This window comes from Quercus lobata, chromosome 8, assembly GCF_001633185.2.
Source record: "Quercus lobata isolate SW786 chromosome 8, ValleyOak3.0 Primary Assembly, whole genome shotgun sequence".
In the NCBI taxonomy this organism is placed as follows: Eukaryota; Viridiplantae; Streptophyta; class Magnoliopsida; order Fagales; family Fagaceae; genus Quercus; species Quercus lobata.
This window is the reverse complement of record NC_044911.1, coordinates 41,680,532-41,701,756: the sequence shown is the minus strand read 5'-3', so window position 1 is coordinate 41,701,756 and position 21,225 is coordinate 41,680,532. Positions and strand designations below refer to the sequence as shown.

Genomic DNA, 21,225 nt, shown 5'->3' with positions numbered 1-21,225 from the left:
AAATATTGCGACTAGCTTTGGTTGTTCTGTCGGTAAGATCTAAATAGCCTTTTCTTTTTTTGAGAAAAATAAATAGCCTAATTTACATTAGCAACTGCCAAATGGTTTAATCATCTGTCAAATGGAAGCATTGTAAAAGAGTGTGAATTTATCATCACCAATAGGATTAGATAAAAATCCTTGGCTTTGAATTCCTTGATATCATGAACTCAAAAGTAATACATTATCAATATTCACATTAACTTATGCAAAAATTATTGTCTATTATAGAATAAGAGCTTAATTTTTCTATTTTAACAAACAACTTTTCAAAACATCCAATTATCTATTCTAACCACCGGGTATCTTTGGCATGATGGTCAAACACGTCACAAGTATTAGCGTTTGTGGGGTGTGGAAGGTAAGAGTTGGGGTTTAAGTCTCTAAGAGGAAGTTTCACATACATACACTTAGATTAAAATAGAATAAAATTTTATCTCATATAATATATATATATATATATATATATATATAGAGAGAGAGAGAGAGAGAGAGAGGCTGGATTTAAGTTACACTTGATGTAACTCTAAACAATGTTACACCATCCAATTTATTAATTAGATGTGAATTTTGATAAATCCACCGTTGGATTATATTATCTTCGTATATTCTTCATGCTTACAAAATTTAAAGATAATTAATAATTAATAGTCATGTCATCAATCAATTGTTTACATTTAAGTTTTTGTAATTTAAAATAATGCATAAAATATGAATTTATGGATCGAATAGTAAATTACATCTGATTGGCATGAAAATTGTCATGCATGTTAAGAATATATAGAACATATAATTCAATGGTTGGTTTTTCACAATATGAAATAAAATAAACACACACACACACACACACACACACACACACTTTACTTTTAAAAAAAAAAAAAAATCAAATCTTCTTGATTTTCTTAATTTTTTTTTATCACTCTTCACACACAATAATCAACATCCACTTTCTTTCTTCATCCTTGGGTAAAGTAAAGAAATAATTAAAAATTTATTTTGCATAGGTTACAAAATCTTATTTTGCATAATGAATAAAGGAGTTGATGTGAGAATTTTTTTTTAGTTCATTAGTCAAATTTAGGAGCTTATGCTATTTTATTTGGATTGATGTGAATGCTAAAGCGTTTTAAAACCTTATGTAGTTTTTAATAATAATAAAAAAAAGAATGAAAATTACTTAAAAGGGAAAAAAATTATTAGTTAAGGAAAGCAAAAGAACAAGCCAAATTTAGGGTTGATGCATTTTCCAATCATGGATATACTAGGAGTGTGATGAGATCTATGCATTTGTGGGGGTGTTAAATTTTTTTTTGTACTATAATTGAAAAATGCATCAACCCCAAATTTGGATGAAATGAAAGTATTCTCATTTACAAAAATAAAATAGCAAAGCATTTGATTACATGCCACACATAAATCAACTAAATTTCAAATTACTACGTTGATCATCAACTTAATAATGGATTCCATGGATCTTTTCACATGCAATTTTTAAACATGTTTATAATTTCAATTTCATTATGCATTTTCTCTTGATGTAAATTTTTAAGATTTATTTTGATGGTTCGCTTTGTTTGTTTCCAGAGAAAATCTTATGTAAAAATAGTTTTTCGTATTTTTTAAAATTTGGTAGTATCAGAAAAGATGAGTTAAAAGAAAATCATCTCTAATCAACAAAAAAAGTATGGCTTATTTTTAGAAAAAAATTTTCCATTAAATTGTTTTGGAAATAACTCTATCTTATAGGAGTAATACTATAGTTAAAAACAATTTTACAACGTTTTGTACATTTTTACAAAATATTGATATGGCCAAACCCAAATTGGTTTTCATCTAGGCCCACCATTAATATCATATTTTCATTTATCAATAATTATTCACCACATTAGCAGTTTGTAAATTTTTGGCGAAAACACCATTTTGGTCCTTACATTTTTGGGTCATAGTCAATTTGGTCCTTACATTTTGGTAGTAATCAATTTGGTTCCTGTTATTTTCAACTTGCAACCAATTTGGTCTCTAACGTTAAATTACTAACAGAAAATGTCTACATGGCAAACGATTTGCAATGTTGGCGTGCACATGGCTATAATAATAATATAAAATCAAATAACTAAACATTAAAAAAGCCACCTAAACATTTTAATGAAAGAAAAAAGGCCACATTGGATTACATATTCTGAAAAAATTATTTGAATGAAAAAAAAAAATCAAAGAAAATGGATTTTTAAAAAAACTTCAATTTTTTTTTTCTTTTGTACTCTTGCACTTTCTTAACTTCCAAACATGATACCCCGCAAGCAAGAAACAAGGCACAAATCACACATTCACAGAGTTATCAAAACTATACACAAATCCAACAAGAAGCATCTGTGTTATTATCATATTAGTGTTATAAAGCTCAACTTAGGTTTAATATTATACAAATCTCATTGTTACAATATTGACTACTCAGATTTTCTCTTCTTCAACAAATAGGAGTCATGATGAATCACAAGTACCGATGCAACAACAAACCCACTCCTCCAATCACAATAACAGTTGTTTGAACTTTCAGATCTGAACAATTCTCAAGCCCGGTGTTAATTCCTTTAGCTTATCCCAATCACCGAAGCACAGATAAAGCTTCAAAGTTTTCAAACTATTTGCTCTGATAAGCAGACCGAAGCACCGATAAAGCTTCAAAGTTTTCAGATTACTATATTGCTTGCTGGGTATAGTGTTCGGTAGCTAAGAAAGTGAATGAATACAAAAAGAAAAGAAAATAAATTGATTCTTTTATAATTCATTTTTATTTTATTTGTTTCCAATTAATTTTTTCAGTTTTTTATTATTTGACATGGCCTATTCATTCTTATTAAAATGCTAAGGTGGCTTTTTTAATGTTTAATTATTTGATTTTAAATTATTATTGTAGCCACGTGTGCACTAACAATGCAAACCATTTGATATATAGACATTTTCCGTTAACAATTTAACAGTAGAGACCAAATTGATTGCAAGTTAAAAATAACAGGGACCAAATTGACTGCTATCAAAATATAGGGACCAAATTGACTATGACCCCAAAATGTAGGGACTAAAATGGTATTTTCACCTAAATTTTTTTATAAAATAGTTTATGTCTCTAGTATTATTTATCTTATAGTAAGTTAAATAAGGAAAGTTAGGAGATTTTTTTTTTTTTTTTTAACTCATTTAATGTTACTACTAAATATAGGAAAATGAGGCATTTTTATGAAAAATATTTTTTTTTAAATGATTAATTTTTTAGAAAACATTGTCACCTAAACAAACAAAGCATTAAACAAAGTTAATTTATTCTAGCCTCTTAGAGGCTCTCTCTTATTTAGGTCTATCTTAAAATTTTAAATTCATATAAATTAGAGACTTTTGTAATTATCCAGTAGTCTTATGTATTTGCCCACTGCTAATATAGTCAGGAGTGATATGATTAAGCTAGCACACAGAATTGAACACATTCAAGCCACAAATGAACATCGAAATAATATTTAATTTATTTGTTCGTGTTTGGATGTATTTGTGGGTGTCATCACACCTACAAACTAGAAAATCTCATCACACCCCTAACCTTTTCAATAATTGAGAGACGCATCAATCTTGAATCAACAAATCTGTTGTCGGACAATTGCGTTAAAAAAGAAAGAAAGAAAGAAAGGGTCTCATTAGTATTTTTATTTTTTATTCAAACCGACTCTACTTTTCTAAAAAGGTCAAATTAGCACGCAAACCGACTCTATTTTTCTTTTTAAATTTAAGAATAAATAACCCCACCAGTCCTGAAGGAAAACATTAGTAAAAGTCTACGTTAAACTATCTATAAATGAACGTCACCACAGTCCTGTCCTGCTCCTACAGTCCAATCCCAACATCTTCTTTACCATTCTGAATTTCTTTTATTTTTTTCTCTCTCTGTTTCAAGAAGTGATTCCGTGTGCTACAAGAATGGCGTCGATCTTGAAGAGGGGTGATGAAGTTGAAGTTTGCAGCAAGCAAGTTGGTTTTGTGGGTTCTTACTACGCAGCCACTGTGATTACCAGCATAGGCAACCACTCCTACGCCGTGCGCTACAAGAACCTGGTCACTGAAGAAGACCAATCTCAGCCACTCACTGAGATTGTCGCCGCCGACGAGCTCAGGCCCATGCCACCTAAGGTTTCGGCTACTGGGTTTTCTCTTGATGATGCGGTTGATGCTTATGATAATGATGGCTGGTGGGTCGGCACGATTTCTGGGAAGCGAGGCTCCGATCACTACTATGTCTTCTTTAACACTTATGGAGTTGAGATTCTATATCCACTCTCTCGCTTGAGGCCTCATCTTTAAACCAATGGCAAGTGAGTTTCAAAGAAAGGGTCTAATCCTACTCATGGTGCCATTCTTTTGGTCTCTCATCCGATGAGTGCTGCTGGGTTTTAATTTAGGAGAGTTTCTTTAATTAGGTGAATATCTATAAACTTGGAGAAGATCTTTCTATACTTTTTGGGTCTTCTTTAATGTAAATGCTTTTCTAGTCTGGTTCTCTTCAATCTTCTCATGAAAATATGTAAATCTTTTTGCTTTTAAATGAGAAAATATGTTTTCTTTTGCCTTTTAATGTCTATAGCCTCTCTCTTTTTACTCAGTTTTTGCTTAAATCTTGTACTATTGATGCACTTTACATGATATATGTCTTTCTGAATATGAACGAAATACCTAAGTTCATTAATCTGGTATCTTAATCCAATCACAAGCCTTTTTGTGGTGGGGCGAGTAGCTTTCATCCCAAGAAATTAATCCAGAGGCAACGAGACCAAATAATTCAAATATTACAAATTTTCTTTTAGTTGGGTGTCGTGTTAAATAGGCTTATTTACCCTTACCCAACTTTGGTATTCATCCATCTCAATGATTTTTTTTTTCAAGAATAGCAGATATGACTTTTTGAAATCTATCATGTGGCAGTAACATATATCATCAAGAAGGTCAAGATTTAAAGAAAACTTCCGCTGAACACGATATTATCAAATCTTGGGATCAGATCAACATACAGGATTTTAATTGTATTATGGAGAAAAATTTACACTAGAAATTCTGCTGTGAAGCATTTGAAAATTGAAAGTAGAAACAATCATGAGTAAATGGTTTTGATGATTCTCCCATATATGATATATCCAACTAAAATGTCACTTTATTAACTGATAATACAAAATGTGAAAAAAGTAAAGTGGACTGAACATATAGATGCTACGATTTATGTTGGTTATGGTCTGAAAATAAACCAAATTTACAAAACTACCAAGTTAAATCCAAAGCCATAAACATGCCGAACAAGGATGAGTTTTAGGGATATTTGGTCCTGTTAGTACATTTTAAATTAAATATTTTAAAACTCAAAATAACTGAAGATGAATAAAGAGATGAGTTATAATAAAAGTTGTTAAAGAAAGAGTTGTTAAAGAAAGAATTACTTGTATGTAAGTTAGATTAAATAAATTAAGAGAAGTTTTCTAAATTAATAAATAACATGTAGGTTATGTGAAGGGTTGGAAGACTATATATACGGCTATGCTATGGACTAATCTCATATCAAGAGTGAATGAAGAAAATAGTAAAAAACAAAGTGTATTGTGTGAGAGAGTGAATTCAATAATATTCCTAAATACTTGAGAGATTTTGGGCCAAAGAAAGGTGTTCTTCTGGTGGAGCTTTGGGCTTGAACATTTTGTGCAGAAGTTGTTCTAGCCATACAACATTTGTTGGGCTGTTGTATCCTGGGGGAGACAAGTCAGAGAAGGTCTGCACCGGTTACAAAGTTTAGCCAACCAAGGGCTTGAATCTCCTTAAAGAGAGCGAGTGCCGCGCCTCAGTCCAAATAGTGTTGTGTAATTTTTCTCATTGAATTAATAATATTCAGAAGTACTATTCAGTTTCTCATTGTGTTATTTCCATTATTATTGTGTTTGCACTAACAATTTTAAGGAGATTCAAGACATGGAGCCTACACAAGAGAAACCAAATGAACCTATTGGAGATCTCAACAAGCCCTTTCGCTTTAAGGGAGCCCACTTCAAGAGGTGGAAAGGAAAGGTCCTCTTCTACTTGAGTCTTCTCAAAGTCGCCTACATTCTCACTGACAAGAATCCATCAAAAGTTTCTACCGATGAGATGAGTGAGGAAGAATATATTCTCCATCAAGAAAAAATAGATAAGTATACAAAAGATGAATATAATTGTCGCTCTTATCTATTGAATTGTCTTGCCGATCATTTCTATGATTATTATGATACAACTTACAATTCTGCCAAGAAAATTTGGAAAGCTTTACAAAGCAAGTATGATACTGAGGAGGCTGGTGCAAAGAAGTATGTTGCTAGTAGATTTTTCCGTTACCAAATGGTGGATGGAAAATCAGTGGTGGATCAAGCACAAGACTTCCAAATGATTGTAGCAGAATTGAGATCCGAAGGCATAAAGATTGGAGACAATTTGGTGGTAGCTGGCATAGTTGATAAACTACCACAATCTTGGAGGGAGTTCCAAAAGACTTTGCGGCACAAACAAAAGGAGACATCTTTAGAGACTTTGATCACAAGCATCCGTGTGGAGGAGGAGGCTAGAGGACAAGATGCACTCATGACACAAGAGAGCAATGGTAATTCCACCACAAAGGTAAACCTTATTTCAGCCAATAATAATATGCCCAAAAATCATTTTCCTAGAAATGTTCAATTGAAGCCTAAAAAAAGAGCCTTTAAAAATAATAATAGACCTCAAGGAAGGGGAAACCCAAATAAAAATTACAATAAGAACCAAGGACCCCCTTCACAAGATCAATTTAATAGATCCTGTTTTGTCTGTGGCAAGAGTGGGCATATTGCTCGATTTTGCAAATTTCGGAAACGTGAATCTGTCCCGCAGGTTAACGTAACCGAAGAGCCTTTAGTGGCTATAATTACAGACATCAATATGGTGCAATATGTTGAAGGGTGGTGGGCAGATTATGGTGCTAATAGGCACGTCTGTTATGACAAAAATTGGTTCAAATTGTACACTCCTTTTGAAGAAGAAAAAACTATTATGCTTGGTGATTCTAGCAAAACCAAGGTTCTTGGGAGTGGTGAGGTTGAATTGAAATTCACTTCTGGACGTGTGCTAACATTGAAAGATGTTTTTTACACTCCGTCCATGAGGAAGAATTTGATGTCAAGTTTTTTACTTAACAAGGCTGGCTTCAAGCAAACTATGGAATCTGATAATTATGTAATCACTAAAAAGGGATTATTTGTGGGCAAGGGTTATGCTTGTGATGGAATGTTTAAATTGAATGTTGAGAATAATAAAGCATCCACCAGTTCAGTTTATATGCTTTCTTCTATTAATTTTTGGCATGCTCGTTTATGTCATATAAATAGTAGATATGTGGGAATCATGAGTAGTTTAGGATTAATTCCTAGATTGTCAAAAGATTTTGAAAAATGTGAAACTTGTAGTCAAGCTAAGATTACAAAAAAGCCTCATAAAAGTGTTGTAAGAAATACCGAATTGCTTGAGTTAATTCACTCCGATTTATGTGAATTTGAGGGAATTTTAACTCGTGGAGGAAATAGATATATTATCACTTTTATTGATGATTTCTCAAAATATACAACTATTTATTTGTTGAAAAATAAAAGTGATGCTTTTGAAAAATTTCAAGATTTTTTAAAAGAAGTTGAAAATCAATTCGGTAGAAAAATAAAAAGAATAAGAAGTGATAGAGGCCGTGAGTATGAATCAAGTGCATTCAACTCATTTGTTCAGTCTTTAGGAATTATCCATGAAACTACTGCACCATATTCACCTGCTTCTAATGGTGTGGTTGAAAGAAAAAATAGAACTTTAATTGAGTTAACAAATGCCATGTTAATTGAATCTGGTGCACCTTTACATTTTTGGGGTGAAGCTATTTTAACTGCATGTCATGTTTTGAATAGGGTGCCACATAAAAAGTCACATACCACACCTTTTGAGATGTGGAAAGGACATAAGCCAAATTTGGGATATTTGAGAGTATGGGGTTGTCTTGCTTATGTAAGGCTTACTGACCCTAAAATACCTAAATTAGGTATAAGAGCTACTACCTGTGCTTTTCTTGGTTATGCGATTAATAGTGCAGCCTATAGATTTTTTGATCTTGAAAACAAAATAATTTTTGAATCTGGAGATGCAATTTTTCATGAAGAAAAATTTCCTTTTAAATTGAAAAATAGTGGGGGTGAAGAAAATATTTTGTTACAACCTAGTTCTTCTACATCACATTTACAAAATCAAGAAAATTTTGAAATGGAACTTAGAAGAAGTAAAAGAGCTAGAGTTGAAAAGGATTTTGGTCCTGATTATTATGTTTTTAACATTGAGGAAAATCCCCAAAATTTAAAAGAGGCTTTAACATCATCTGATGCTATATTTTGGAAAGAGGCTGTAAATGATGAGATGGAATCTCTAATTTCTAATAGAACTTGGAAATTAGTAGATCTTCCACCGGGTTGTAAGACCATAGGTTGTAAATGGGTTCTTAGAAAAAAGTTGAAACCGGATGGATCAATAGATAAGTTTAAAGCTAGACTTGTTGCAATAGGCTTTAAACAAAAAGCTGATCTTGATTTCTTTGATACATTTTCTCCGGTAACAAGAATTACATCTATTAGATTGTTAATTGCTATTGCTGCAATTTTTGATTTGAAAATTCATCAAATGGATGTAAAAACTGCTTTTCTAAATGGGAACATAGAGGAAGAGATTTATATGGACCAACCTGAAGGCTTTGTAGAGCCTGGACAAGAAAGCAAGGTATGTAAGCTAACTAAATCTCTATATGGCTTAAAACAAGCACCTAAGTAGTGGCATGAAAAGTTTGATTCCTGCATGATTGAGAATGGTTATAAATCAAATGAATGTGATAAATGTATTTATTCTAAGTCATGGAATAATCTACATGTTATTATTAGCCTCTATGTGGATGATATGTTGATTTTTGGCTCAAATATGCATGTTATAAATGAGACAAAAAATATGCTTAAAAGCCATTTTGATATGAAAGATCTTGGTGAGGCTAATTTTATTTTGGGTATGAAAATTACAAAAACATCTGATGGAATATATCTTGATCAATCACATTATGTTGAGAAAATATTGAGAAAATATAATTTTCATAATCACAAAAGTGTAGCTACTCCTTTTGATTCTAGTATTCATTTATTTCCTGTGAATAATGATGATGAGATTTTTAATCAAAAGGATTATGCTAGTATCATTGGTAGTTTGCGTTATGCTACTGATTGTACTAGACCTGACATTGCATATGCAGTAGGAGTGCTTAGTAGATTTACTAGCAAGCCTAGTAAAGATCATTGGCTAGCTATTGAGCGAGTCATGAGATATTTAATTGGTACAAAAAACTATGGCATATTTTATAAAAAGTACTCTGCTGTGATTGAAACTTTTAGTGATGCCGATTGGAATACTTTATCAGGTGATTCTCTCTCTACCACTGGTTATATTTTTACCTTAGGTAGTGGTGCTATTTGTTGGAAATCTAAAAAGCAAACAATAATTGCTAATTCAACAATGGAAGCTGAATTAATAGCATTAGTTTCAGCTAGTGAAGAGGCAAATTGGCTTAGAGATTTGTTATATGAAATTCCACTTTGGGAAAAGCCAATTCCACCTATATTAATTCATTGTGATAGCACTGCCGCAATTGGTAGAGTTAAAAACCGTTACTACAATGGTAAATCCAGACCTATAAGAAGAAAGCACAGTACCGTGCGATCTTATTTGAGTAGTGGCATCATAACTGTGGATTATATTAAATCTAATGATAATCTTGCAGATCCATTTACCAAGGCCTTGGCAAAAGATAGAGTCTGGAATACATCGAGGGGGATGGGACTAAAGTCCATAGAATCATGAGCCATGTATGAGGATACCCAACCCAAGGACCAGAGATCCTGAGAATTGGGTTCAATGGGAAAAACGAATCATACGATGGTCGTAAGAAATGCACTATTCATTTTTTAATTATTTATTCTGTAAATAATTTTTTAATTGTTCATCCCTATGATGTAAGTGCATTTATCCTGTAATGTGGAGAGGTTGAGTAAAAAACTCTTAATGAAATTTGTAGCTCGTATGAGTGGGGTGTCAGAATTACAGGAGCACCCTTGACAAAATTTCACCTATGTGAGTGTGGGGGTGGGGCCGCTCCCTATGAGATTTGGACTTAATCTCAAATACACTCATGAAACCGGGATCAGCACACGGCCGTAAAGTGCTAGCTATAAAAGCTCATGTCAACACCTGGATCATTATGTGTGAGCATCAATATTTTATTTCCCTTAAGTAGTCATAGTTCAAGTCGGAGACCACTACTGACTCTGGAGTAGAGATTGTTGTTTCACTAAGTGAAGGTTCAATGTAGAGCACACCTTCATGATGCATAATAATCCCTCTTTGCCCGGTAATCTCTCATTTTCCAAATTTAATATTAAAATGAGTGGGGGAATGTTAGTACATTTTAAATTAAATATTTTAAAACTCAAAATAACTGAAGATGAATAAAGAGATGAGTTATAATAAAAGTTGTTAAAGAAAGAGTTGTTAAAGAAAGAGTTACTTGTATGTAAGTTAGATTAAATAAATTAAGAGAAGTTTTCTAAATTAATAAATAACATGTAGGTTATGTGAAGGGTTGGAAGACTATATATACAGCTATGCTATGGACTAATCTCATATCAAGAGTGAATGAAGAAAATAGTAAAAAGCAAAGTGTATTGTGTGAGAGAGTGAATTCAATAATATTCCTAAATACTTGAGAGATTTTAGGCCAAAGAAAGGTGTTCTTCTGGTGGAGCTTTGGGCTTGAACACTTTGTGCAGAAGTTGTTCTAGCCATACAACATTTGTTGGGCTGTTATATCCTGGGGGAGACAAGTCAGAGAAGGTTTGCACCGGTTACAAAGTTTAGCCAACCACGGGCTTGAATCTCCTTAAAGAGAGCGAGTGCCGCGCCTCAGTCCAAATAGTGTTGTGTAATTTTTCTCATTGAATTAATAATATTCAGAAGTACTATTCAGTTTCTCATTGTGTTATTTCCATTATTATTGTGTTTGCACCAACAGGTCCAAATCCATTTTGTTTTCCCATTGAGGTGCCGTTTGGATTCGGCTGAAACTTGCGTCTGCTTTTTTTTTTTTTTTTTTTTTTTTTTTTTTTTTCATTTCACGCGTTTTGCAGAAAGGAGGGGACAATTAACACTGTAGCAGTACTGTTTATGTACTGTTCATGGGACTCACAACCACTTTATTCATAAAAAATATTAAAAATGGATCCCACGGTACTATTTACCCATTTAAAAATTATTTTGTTACAGTATTTTTAGTTTTCAGTTTCAGTAACAATAAGTTCAATCCAAACAGACCCTAATTATCTGAATTTTGAAAAGTTGGAAATACAAATTATATAGCTCAATAAGATGAGGTTGAAAGAATTTGACTGTAAAATTGTGCCTGAAATTTTGTAACATCAATTAAGTAATAGAACTTCCAAGGATGTATGAAGAGGATTTATCTTAAACTTCGCTCTTTCCCTTAACAATGCTAATTGCCTCCTCTATGGCTTGAAAGAAAGTTGCAATCTTGTAAGTGAAAAACTCCACTAACATTGGTATCAATTCTGACTGTATATATCCAAATTCTGGAACAAAGATCCTACTCCTAAAAACAGTATTGGCAGAGGTATAGTTGCTACACTCATGCTCATAGCAAACCACCTTACAATGTTCTCTAAAAAATTATAATGAAGTTATCCATGAAAATCATATTACATTGGATACAAAAGCTAAGATGCAAACTAAATACTAAAATCACTTCAAATCGGAGAGCATTTCATCTTTGAGAGCCAAGGTCCAGTGAAATTGATAATCTTGATGGTTAAAAGCCAGAAAATTGTGTCATTGTGAAGGGCTACAAATGTGAAGAACATGACCTAGAGTAAGGGCTATAAATTTTTCTTGATTTTCTTAGTGTGCGTCTGGATACAACTTATTTTACTGAAAACAATAAAAAAATATTTTTTAGATTATTGTTCACAAGAAAATTACTGTTCACTTACCTTCTTGCAAGAGGCACTGGGTTAGTAAAAAAAAGGGGCTGAAACGTAGACGCTAATCCAAACCAACCTTTAGTTTTTTTTTTTTTTAAACACAACAACTAACATCTACTCTCTTTCTTTATCCTTGGTTAATGTAAAAAAAAATTGTTTTATATAAGTTACAAACTTACTGTGTCTCCTAAATTTTGAAAGCACTAGAGCAAAATCTTATTTTGCAAAGTGAATGCATGAGCTGATTATTTTGGGTTCGTTGGCCAAATTTAGGGGCTTATGCTGTTTTATCCGAGCAGTTGTGCATGCTAAAACATTTTAAAAGGGTGTGATTCAAATTGGTGCCATTCTTTTTATTGGTCTCTCATCTGTTGAATTGAATAATTTTGGGTTTTAATTTAGGAGAGTTTCTTTATGTTAATGTATAATTAAACTTGAGATAATTTTGCCATAATTTTGGGTTATTAATTTGGGAGTATCTTTAGGTGAATTTAACTTATGGAGATAATCTTATTATAGGGGCTTTTTGAATGTAAATGCTTTTCTAGTGAGATAATTTTCAATCTTCTCGCGAAAAATATGTAATACTTTTTCTTTTTAATTAGAAAATATGTAATTCTTTTGCTTTTAAATGTCTCTGATCTCTCTTTTTTTACTCAATTTTGGCTTAAATCTTGATGCACTTACATGATATATATTGGTCTTTTTGAAGATGAACGAACTACCAAAACTCATTATTTTGGTATCTTGACTCCTTTTAATTAAGGAAACTTAAAATAGATTTTGATCAAATTACAAACTTTTTTAATTTTTGGAAGAGATAGCTTTCATCCCAAGCAATCCAAAGGCAACAACACCAAATAATTCAAATATTACAAATTTTCTTAGTTTGGTGTTAAACATGGACCCAATTTTTGCTATGGTTTCTATTTTTTCAATCAAGTTTTAAATATTGTATACTTCAGTATTGACATGATATAATTATATATTGTCTTTTTGAAGATGATCAAAATGCCTAAATTCAAAAGCTCTCAAAAACCCTCCTCAAGGCTGGGTCAAGATCAATTTTGATGTAGCAATCCGACCGCACATCTCTACGGTAGCTGTTTTTTGTAGGAAAGACAATGATGAAATCCTATTTGCACACTCCTCTTCTTGGAAAAGTTATATTAAAGTTAATGTAGCTCTTTTAGCCCTTTTGTTAGTTGTTCCTCCACCTGACTTCCTAGTCTATGTTATGTTAAATATAAATGTCTCTTTAAAATCCATCTCTAGTTGGGAATTTTGTTGTGTTTCGAGGAACTTAAAACTTTTTGGCCCATAACATTACTTCTTGGGCAACATTTTGTAATTGGAATGAGTCTAGGCCGTTTCTCCTTTCTTCTTGATACGATTGTTTTTAATTATCAAAATATATATATATATATATACATACATAAAATTATTATAGGTTTATATAATTTTTGTGAAATTTATTATGTATCCAATGCTTTATTATTACTAATTATATTTTTGATTAAAAGTTCAAATATTATTCACACCTTACAATCTACTAACCGACTATACTCTCAAAAAAAAAAAAAAAAAACTAACCGACTCTACTTTTTCTTTTTAAATATATAAGAATAAACCCCAGTCCACTGATCCACTCTAGTCCCCTCATTTAGTATTCAAATTTATTTATTTATTTTTTTTAGAGTTCTTTCATTTTTGGGACCGTTTTTAAAAATACAAAACAAAACATACTCGAATGTTTCCTTGTATCAATAGGAATACCGAATGCTAAACCGACTTAAGCTCAACGGGAACACCACCGACTTGATTAAATCTATAAATACCACCACAGTCCAGTCTATTCCCATTCACATCAATCCTTACTATTCTTGATTTAATTAAAATTCTCTCAACTTCTCTGTTTCTCCAACGTTCTCTCTATATTTCAAGAAGTGATTCTGTACGTGTGTGGTTCAAGAATGGCGTTGATCTTGAGGGGTGATGAAGTTGAAGTTTGCAGCAAGCAAGTTGGTTTTGTGGGTTCTTACTACGCAGCCACTGTGATCAACAACTATGGCAACCAATCCTATGCCGTGCGCTACAAGAACTTGGTATCAGAAGACGATGAATCTCAGCCACTCATTGAGATTGTCTCTGCGGACGAGGTCAGGCCCATGCCACGCACGGTTTCGGCTTCTGGGTTTTCTCTATATGATGGGGTTGATGCTTATGATAATGATGGTTGGTGGGTCGGCACGATTTCTGGGAAGCAAGGCTCCAATCACTACTATGTGTTCTTCGACACATATGGAGTTGAGATTCTATACCCACTCTCTCGCTTGAGGCCTCATCGTGAAACCAATGGCATGTGGGTTACAAAGAAAAGGGTCTAATGGTGCCATTCTTTTGGTCATTCATCTGATGAGTGACGAACGCTACTGGGTTTTAATTTAGTAGAGTTTCTTTAATTAGGTGATGAATATGTAAATGCTTTTCTATTCTAGTTCTCTTCAATCTTCTCAGAGAAATTATGTAATTCTTATGCTTTTTAATGAGAAAATATGATTTCGTTTTCCTTTTGATGTCTATGGTCTCTCTCTTTTTCTTTTTCTTTTTTAATTTTTTTTTTAAATTTTTTTAATACTCAGTTTTCGCTTAAATCTTGTACTCTTGACGCACTTTACCTGATATATATTGATCTTTCTGAATATGAACGAAATATTAAAGTTCATTAATCTGGTATCTTGATCCAATCTGGAATGTTGAGTAGCTTTCATCCCAAGAAAATCCAAAGTAACAAGACCAAATAATTCAAATATTACAAATTTTCTTTTGGCTGGATTTTGTCTTAAATAGGATTAATTATGCTTACTCAACTTTGGTATTCATCCATCTCAATGATTTTTATTTATTTATTTAAGCAGCTTCTCCTGTTTGGATTCCTTATTTTTTAGTTCAAAAATACCCTTACATTTTTAGAATCCCTTTCCCTCTCCCATGTGTGTGTTTGTTTCTCAAAAAAAAAAAAAAAAAAAAAAAAAAAAAAAAAAAACTAAATGACAATCTAGTAAAAATGCAACTCTAACTCTTCCACAACATTTTTACAATAAATTATAGGTGGTTAGTTGTTGTGGGGCCCAAATGATTTACGGGCCAGGCCCATCTACCTGGGGAAAATCCGAAGGCCCAAGCCGAGGAGGGTTATGGCCCAAGCTCGACAAAATAGCCTGTGGATATCGCCGAGGACGGCTCAGTCCTCGGCAGACCCAAAGTCCCCCCCCTGAAGGAAGGGTAAAAACGGTATAGGACCGAAATCAGGGCGAAAGATCTAAAATATCCAGGGAAAGCTGCTCTCACTGCCATTCAATGCTCTGAACCTGACAGATCCACAGTCTTAGGCTTTTACAACCACCCCAACGACTTTGAATATGGGCTGATGGGACAAGTATCAATTTTGGAAAGGTTGACCCCATACGTGGGCGAAGGACAGTGGACGCAGGCGAGTATAAAAGGAAAAATAAGTAACCTAAAGAAGGGGTTGGGAAAAATGGCCAAAAACCAGAGCCTCCCAGCCCACCTCCAGGAGAAAGACTCCAGGGGTGTAGGAAAACTTAAACTGGTACGAACACCGCGAAAAACCCACCGTCTATCGATCAAGGCCTAGCCTTCCAAACCCACGCTCTACAAATGATGTTGTTAGGGGCCTTTTCATGTGCGAACCCAACACTGTTACGGTCCGCCACGAATCGCGTCCTTACAATTGGCGCCGTCTGTGGGAAAAGCTTGTGTGTTGGTATAGGAAGTGGGTCGATAGAGTTTCTTCGTTATATCTAACCGTTGGTTATAGAGTTCTAGTACAAAGTTCTGTTACGGACTACGTTTCTTGACTAGGGGCTTGGTTGAGGAGCTAACTCCCTTAAAGCCAAGGTCCCCAGTAAAGAGCAAACTAGGCGCGTGGTAACGTTAACCGTATGGATAAACTCTAGGGGCTTGGCTGCGGAGCTAACTCCCCTAAAGTCAAGATCCCACACAAAGAGAAAACTAGGTTTTGGACAGAACCAAGGCATTGCATAGTCCTCGGACTCAAGCCTCTGGGAAAACCAACTACCTGGATGTGGAAAACTAGGTTTTGGACAGAACCAAGGCATTGCATGGTCTACGGACTCAAGCCTCTGGGGAAACCAACTACCTGGATGTGGAAAACTAGGTTCTGGACAGAACCAAGGCATTGCATAGTCCTCGGACTCAAGCCTCTCTACCTGGATGGAAACCAACTATGGTCCTCAAGGATACCTGGATGTGGAAAACTAGGTTTTGGACTTCTTACCTGGCAGGTTTTGGACAGAACCAAGGCATTGCATAGTCCTCGGACTCAAGCCTCTGGGGAAACCAACTACCTGGATGTGGAAAACTAGGTTTTGGACAGAACCAAGGCATTGCATGGTCTACGGACTCAAGCCTCTGGGGAAACCAACTACCTGGATGTGGAAAACTAGGTTTTGGACAGAACCAAGGCATTGTATAGTCCTCGGACTCAAGTCTCTGGGGAAACCAACTACCTGGATGAGGAAAACTAGGTTTTGGACAGAACCAAGGCATTGCATAGTCCTCGGACTCAAGCCTCTGGGGAAACCAACTACCTGGATGGGGAACCAACTATTTTAAAAAAAAAAACTATGGCACATAAACCTCAAAATTCATCCGAAGAGAGCTCCGCGTTAACAGATGGGTTAATACCTTGATTGCGCGGATTCCTCGGTCCACCCTCTGATCCCCCAATATCAAAGGGGTTGATGCGATACGGCGTAACATATTATCCAGAAGCACAACCAAAGCCCCTCGCTACTCGGCTACCCTCTCGGACGAATTACTTAGAGTTTGTCGTACTCGGACATCGCTCTTGTATGCATCGCGTAGCACTCAGCCGTTATCCCGGTTAGTTCCAAGAGTTTAATTTATTTGATGACTAACCTTGTTATGTTTGATAATATTTGTAAGTCTAAACTAGTAGGAATCTGTGTTAAGGCCTTTCTCTGCCTAGAATATCATTAAGGGCAAACTCATATTTAATATTCATGCATAAAGTAGTAGTTACGGAGAAGAAAGATATGTATAGAGAAATAAACACATATTTTATTAAGACAAAGGAACAGTACAGTGTACAATGGAAAGCTGAAACAAAACCTACATCGAAGCTAACTACGTAAGTAACGAAGAATACAAGAGAGTAAAGATAAAGCCGAGGAGGCAGTTCAGAGGAGAGGTTGGCTACTGCCTCGAGACCTTATTCCCCCTCCATGCTTTTGCACGCCCATAACTCAGGCAGCAAAAGAACCCAACTTGGGGCCTGCACCGGTACAGAAAAGGTGCAGGAAACCTGACCTCAGGCTAACACCATCTACAGAAAAGGTGTAGGGAGCCGGAAGTTGGGAAGCCCTCGCAAAAATTTGCCTGCTACAAGGCAAACGGCGCTGATGGCGGAAATTCCTTTTTTTGACATACCAAAAATCTGGCATGACCAGAACCTGCTTCGGATTTTGACTAAAAGAAGGAGGAATACCATCTTCCTCCTGTCAAGGCGGAGGACTGGCTTAAATCTGTGCCATCCTTGTCGATACCATATCACCTTGAGGATTCGGTGCCTCTGAAGCACGCGGAGACCTTTCATCCCTATCCAAGCCTCAAACATCTTGCTTTGGGGCAGTGGCACTAGAAAGAGAGATCGCGGATATGGAAGAAATACAGTTCTGAAGGGAACGGGAGAGTTCATGTGCAAGTAAAGTGATCCCCTATCCCATTTATACCCAGAAGTAAACCGATGGCATTTAATTCGCGCAGCGTCCCAAGGAACGCTACAGACAAAATGTCTCTGGCTCGATTTCCAACGTCGTCTGCAACCCTGAGGATAAAGGAGTCTCGAGAGGGTGCACCTCGAACACTGGGACGCCAAAAGGTACCGCGTGATCAAAGGTTATGGAAACACCTCTTAATTTGTGGGCCCAGTAAATTCGCGGCCCAGGCCCGTTCAGCATATGGGCCCAGGGACAAAACCAGAACCAAGGCCTTGTATGGTCCTCGGACCCAAGCCTATGGGGAAACCAAGTACAAAAAATTATAAAAATTACAAGTTTTGGACAGAACCAAGGCCTTGTATGGTCCTCGGACCCAAGCCTATGGGGAAACCAAGTACAAAAAATTATAAAAATTACAAGTTTTGGACAGAACCAAGGCCTTGTATGGTCCTCGGACCCAAGCCTATGGGGAAACCAAGTACAAAAAATTATAAAAATTACAAGTTTTGGACAGAACCAAGGCCTTGTATGGTCCTCGGACTCAAGCCAATGGGGAAACCAAATACTTGGATAAGAAAAGGTTTGAATCCCGTAAGATGGGTTACTTGGTAAAAATGTCAGGTCACTTCATCCACGGCTTAAACACCATAAAAGGTTAAGGCCAATAAAGGTGTAAGGAAGGGGGTGGAAAGCCCCAGCACTAAGTCATATAAAAAGGCCGCTCATTTGGTGGGCGCTATATCTTCAAATGGTTATTCCTTACATGACATCAAGTCTTCGTTTCTCTCCTCGGCTAGCATGGGGTAAGTATTACTCTTCACTGATCGGCCCTATTATGTCAAGCATTTCTATTAAAGTTATGACGACGTCTTTTTATTATCAAATCTTTTGGTCTTAGCCGTCATTGATTTAGATGCTATATTAATATGCCGAGCAGCGTTTGTAGATCCAAAAGAAAAAAAAGCATAGAGACAAAACATGCGAAATAAAATAACAACGATTTTTATTAATACGAAAAATTATTACAATGTACAAAGAAGGGCTCGAACGAGCCTATACAAAATGCGAACTGCCTAAGCGATAGTTACATCCGTAGTACAGATAACTAAACTCCCAGGCGTCTTCTAAACTCGTTTTCAAAGTCTCTCCAATCTTTGCCTCGATACTGCTCATATAATGATAAGAACCTTCTTTGGGAAGAAATGGCGGAGAGGGAAATAGTAAGGAAGAAATCAATGAAGAAGATGGAAGAGATGAATGAAGAAGATGGAGGACATGAGTAAAGAAGGAGGAGAAGAAGAGAGAAGAGATGAAAAGAAAGAAAAAGGAGCAAAAGAGGGAGAAGTGAAAGCACCAGGATGGAACTGGTGCTGGGAAGACTAAGAAAGGGAGATGGAGAATAGCTCCAGTGAAGGAAGAGAGGAAGAAGTAGAGACGCTTAGTCCCGGCCTCGATCCTGACTCCCAACACACTGGAGCCATACTAGGTATGCTCATAGGAGAGCGGTGGGTACTGATAATGGGTGTTCTCGACTCAGTCATGCCGAAAGTTTGACGTGACGAGTCCCTACTTCGGATTTTGATTGAAAGAAGGGTGAGGTTGATTTTGAGTCTTCGCCATCCCTGTCCCGATCGAGCCATAAGGAGCTTTATTGGAACATGGCGTCTATGGGAGGGGTTTGGCTCCTGCATCACTCGTTGTTATGATAAAGTGTATCACGATTTAGTTTGTGGACCAGTGGGTAAAATGAACCCTCGGGGAGGCCAAATATTTCAAATCTCAGAAAGATGAGAATGAATTCTTTACAAAAACAATAACCTCCGCCTTTCCTTCTTATACTGAGGGTGGAGCGGGAGACATTTAATAGGTTCAGATATCTAAAGGAATCTGCCAACACGAACATGCCGGTTCCGTTTCTCCACCCCATCAAAACAAACCGCCGAATTAAAGCAGTCTCGTAAATAGTGGTCATTAAAAGCACGTTTTGGCATACCCAAACGATAAGAGCGCATCAAGCGCGAAATCAAAAGGCTGCCTCATAGACCGGCGCGTTTCTTGGACAGATGAGGAGCCGCCAGCATTATTAAAAGGCCAAATTGATTGGGCCGTAGGAAGAGGTTTGGCATCACCAAAACCCCCCTTTCCAACCAAGAGGTTGGACAGCCGGGTTTTGAGGGGCTATTGTGGGGCCCAAATGATTTACGGGCCAGGCCCATCTACCTGGGGAAAATCCGAAGGCCCAAGCCGAGGAGGGCTATGGCCCAAGCTCGACAAAATAGCCTGTGGATATCGCCGAGGACGGCTCAGTCCTCGGCAGACCCAAAGTCCCCCCCCCCCTAAAGGAAGGGTAAAAACGGTATAGGACCGAAATCAGGGCGAAAGATCTAAAATATCCAGGGAAAGCTGCTCTCACTGCCATTCAATGCTCTGAACCTGACAGATCCGCAGTCTTAGGCTTTTACAACCACCCCCAACGATTTTGAATATGGGCTGATGGGACAAGTATCAATTTTGGAAAGGTTGACCCCATACGTGGGCGAAGGACAGTGGACGCAGGCGAGTATAAAAGGAAAAATAAGTAACCTAAAGAAGGGGTTGGGAAAAATGGCCAAAAACCAGAGCCTCTCAGCCCACCTCCAGGAGAAAGACTCAGGAGTGTAGGAAAACTTAAACTGGTACGAACACCGCGAAAAACCCACCGCCTATCGATCAAGGCCTAGCCTTCCAAACCCACGCTCTACAAATGATGTTGTTAGGGGCCTTTTCACGTGCGAACCCGACACTGTTACGGTCCGCCACGAATCGCGTCCTTACAGTTGTTATTAATTCAAATTTAAATTTAGCATTGATATTACATTTTTAACTCAACAATAACAATCAGTAACAACTTATCACTTAGGATTTGTTGTAAAAATATTGTAAACATATCATTTTTTATTACTTTATCCACTTATAAATTAAATTCTTAAAATAAAAATTATATATATAATAAAAACACAATATTTTCTTTTGGCTAAAAAAGAAAGCCTTTATCATACGCTCAAAGCGCGTGTGATGAGATTAGTATTTTTTTTTTAATTTTTTTTTTATATAAGTATACTGTTATTTAATGGATTTCTCCGGTTTAGATTCCTTATTTTTTAGCTCAAAAAGGCTTCTACATTCTTATGTTTAAGTAGAGACAAAACTAAGAGACAGTTTAGTAAAAATGCAGCTCTAACTTTAACTAAAATATTGCCAAAGAAAAATAGAAC

General features: G+C 35.8%; 2 protein-coding genes across 2 annotated transcripts; both read left to right on the top strand.

The window, feature by feature from the left end:
* The first annotated feature begins 3,864 nt into the window (after positions 1 to 3,864).
* Positions 3,865 to 4,628, top strand: LOC115954849 (protein AGENET DOMAIN (AGD)-CONTAINING P1-like). Its single transcript, XM_031072809.1, has one exon. It carries the CDS (start codon positions 4,009 to 4,011, stop codon positions 4,387 to 4,389), a length of 381 nt encoding a protein of 126 aa, XP_030928669.1. The 5' UTR covers positions 3,865 to 4,008; the 3' UTR covers positions 4,390 to 4,628.
* Positions 4,629 to 14,012: 9,384 nt separating this feature from the next.
* On the top strand, positions 14,013 to 14,648 carry LOC115956045 (protein AGENET DOMAIN (AGD)-CONTAINING P1-like). Its single transcript, XM_031074502.1, has one exon. It carries the CDS (start codon positions 14,159 to 14,161, stop codon positions 14,570 to 14,572), a length of 414 nt encoding a protein of 137 aa, XP_030930362.1. The 5' UTR covers positions 14,013 to 14,158; the 3' UTR covers positions 14,573 to 14,648.
* Positions 14,649 to 21,225: the final 6,577 nt, after the last annotated feature.

Excerpts from the sequence above, each read along its gene's own strand:
- LOC115954849 (XM_031072809.1), top strand. The coding sequence starts at position 4,009 with ATGGCGTCGATCTTGAAGAGGGGTGATGAAGTTGAAGTTTGCAGCAAG.
- LOC115956045 (XM_031074502.1), top strand. The coding sequence starts at position 14,159 with ATGGCGTTGATCTTGAGGGGTGATGAAGTTGAAGTTTGCAGCAAGCAA.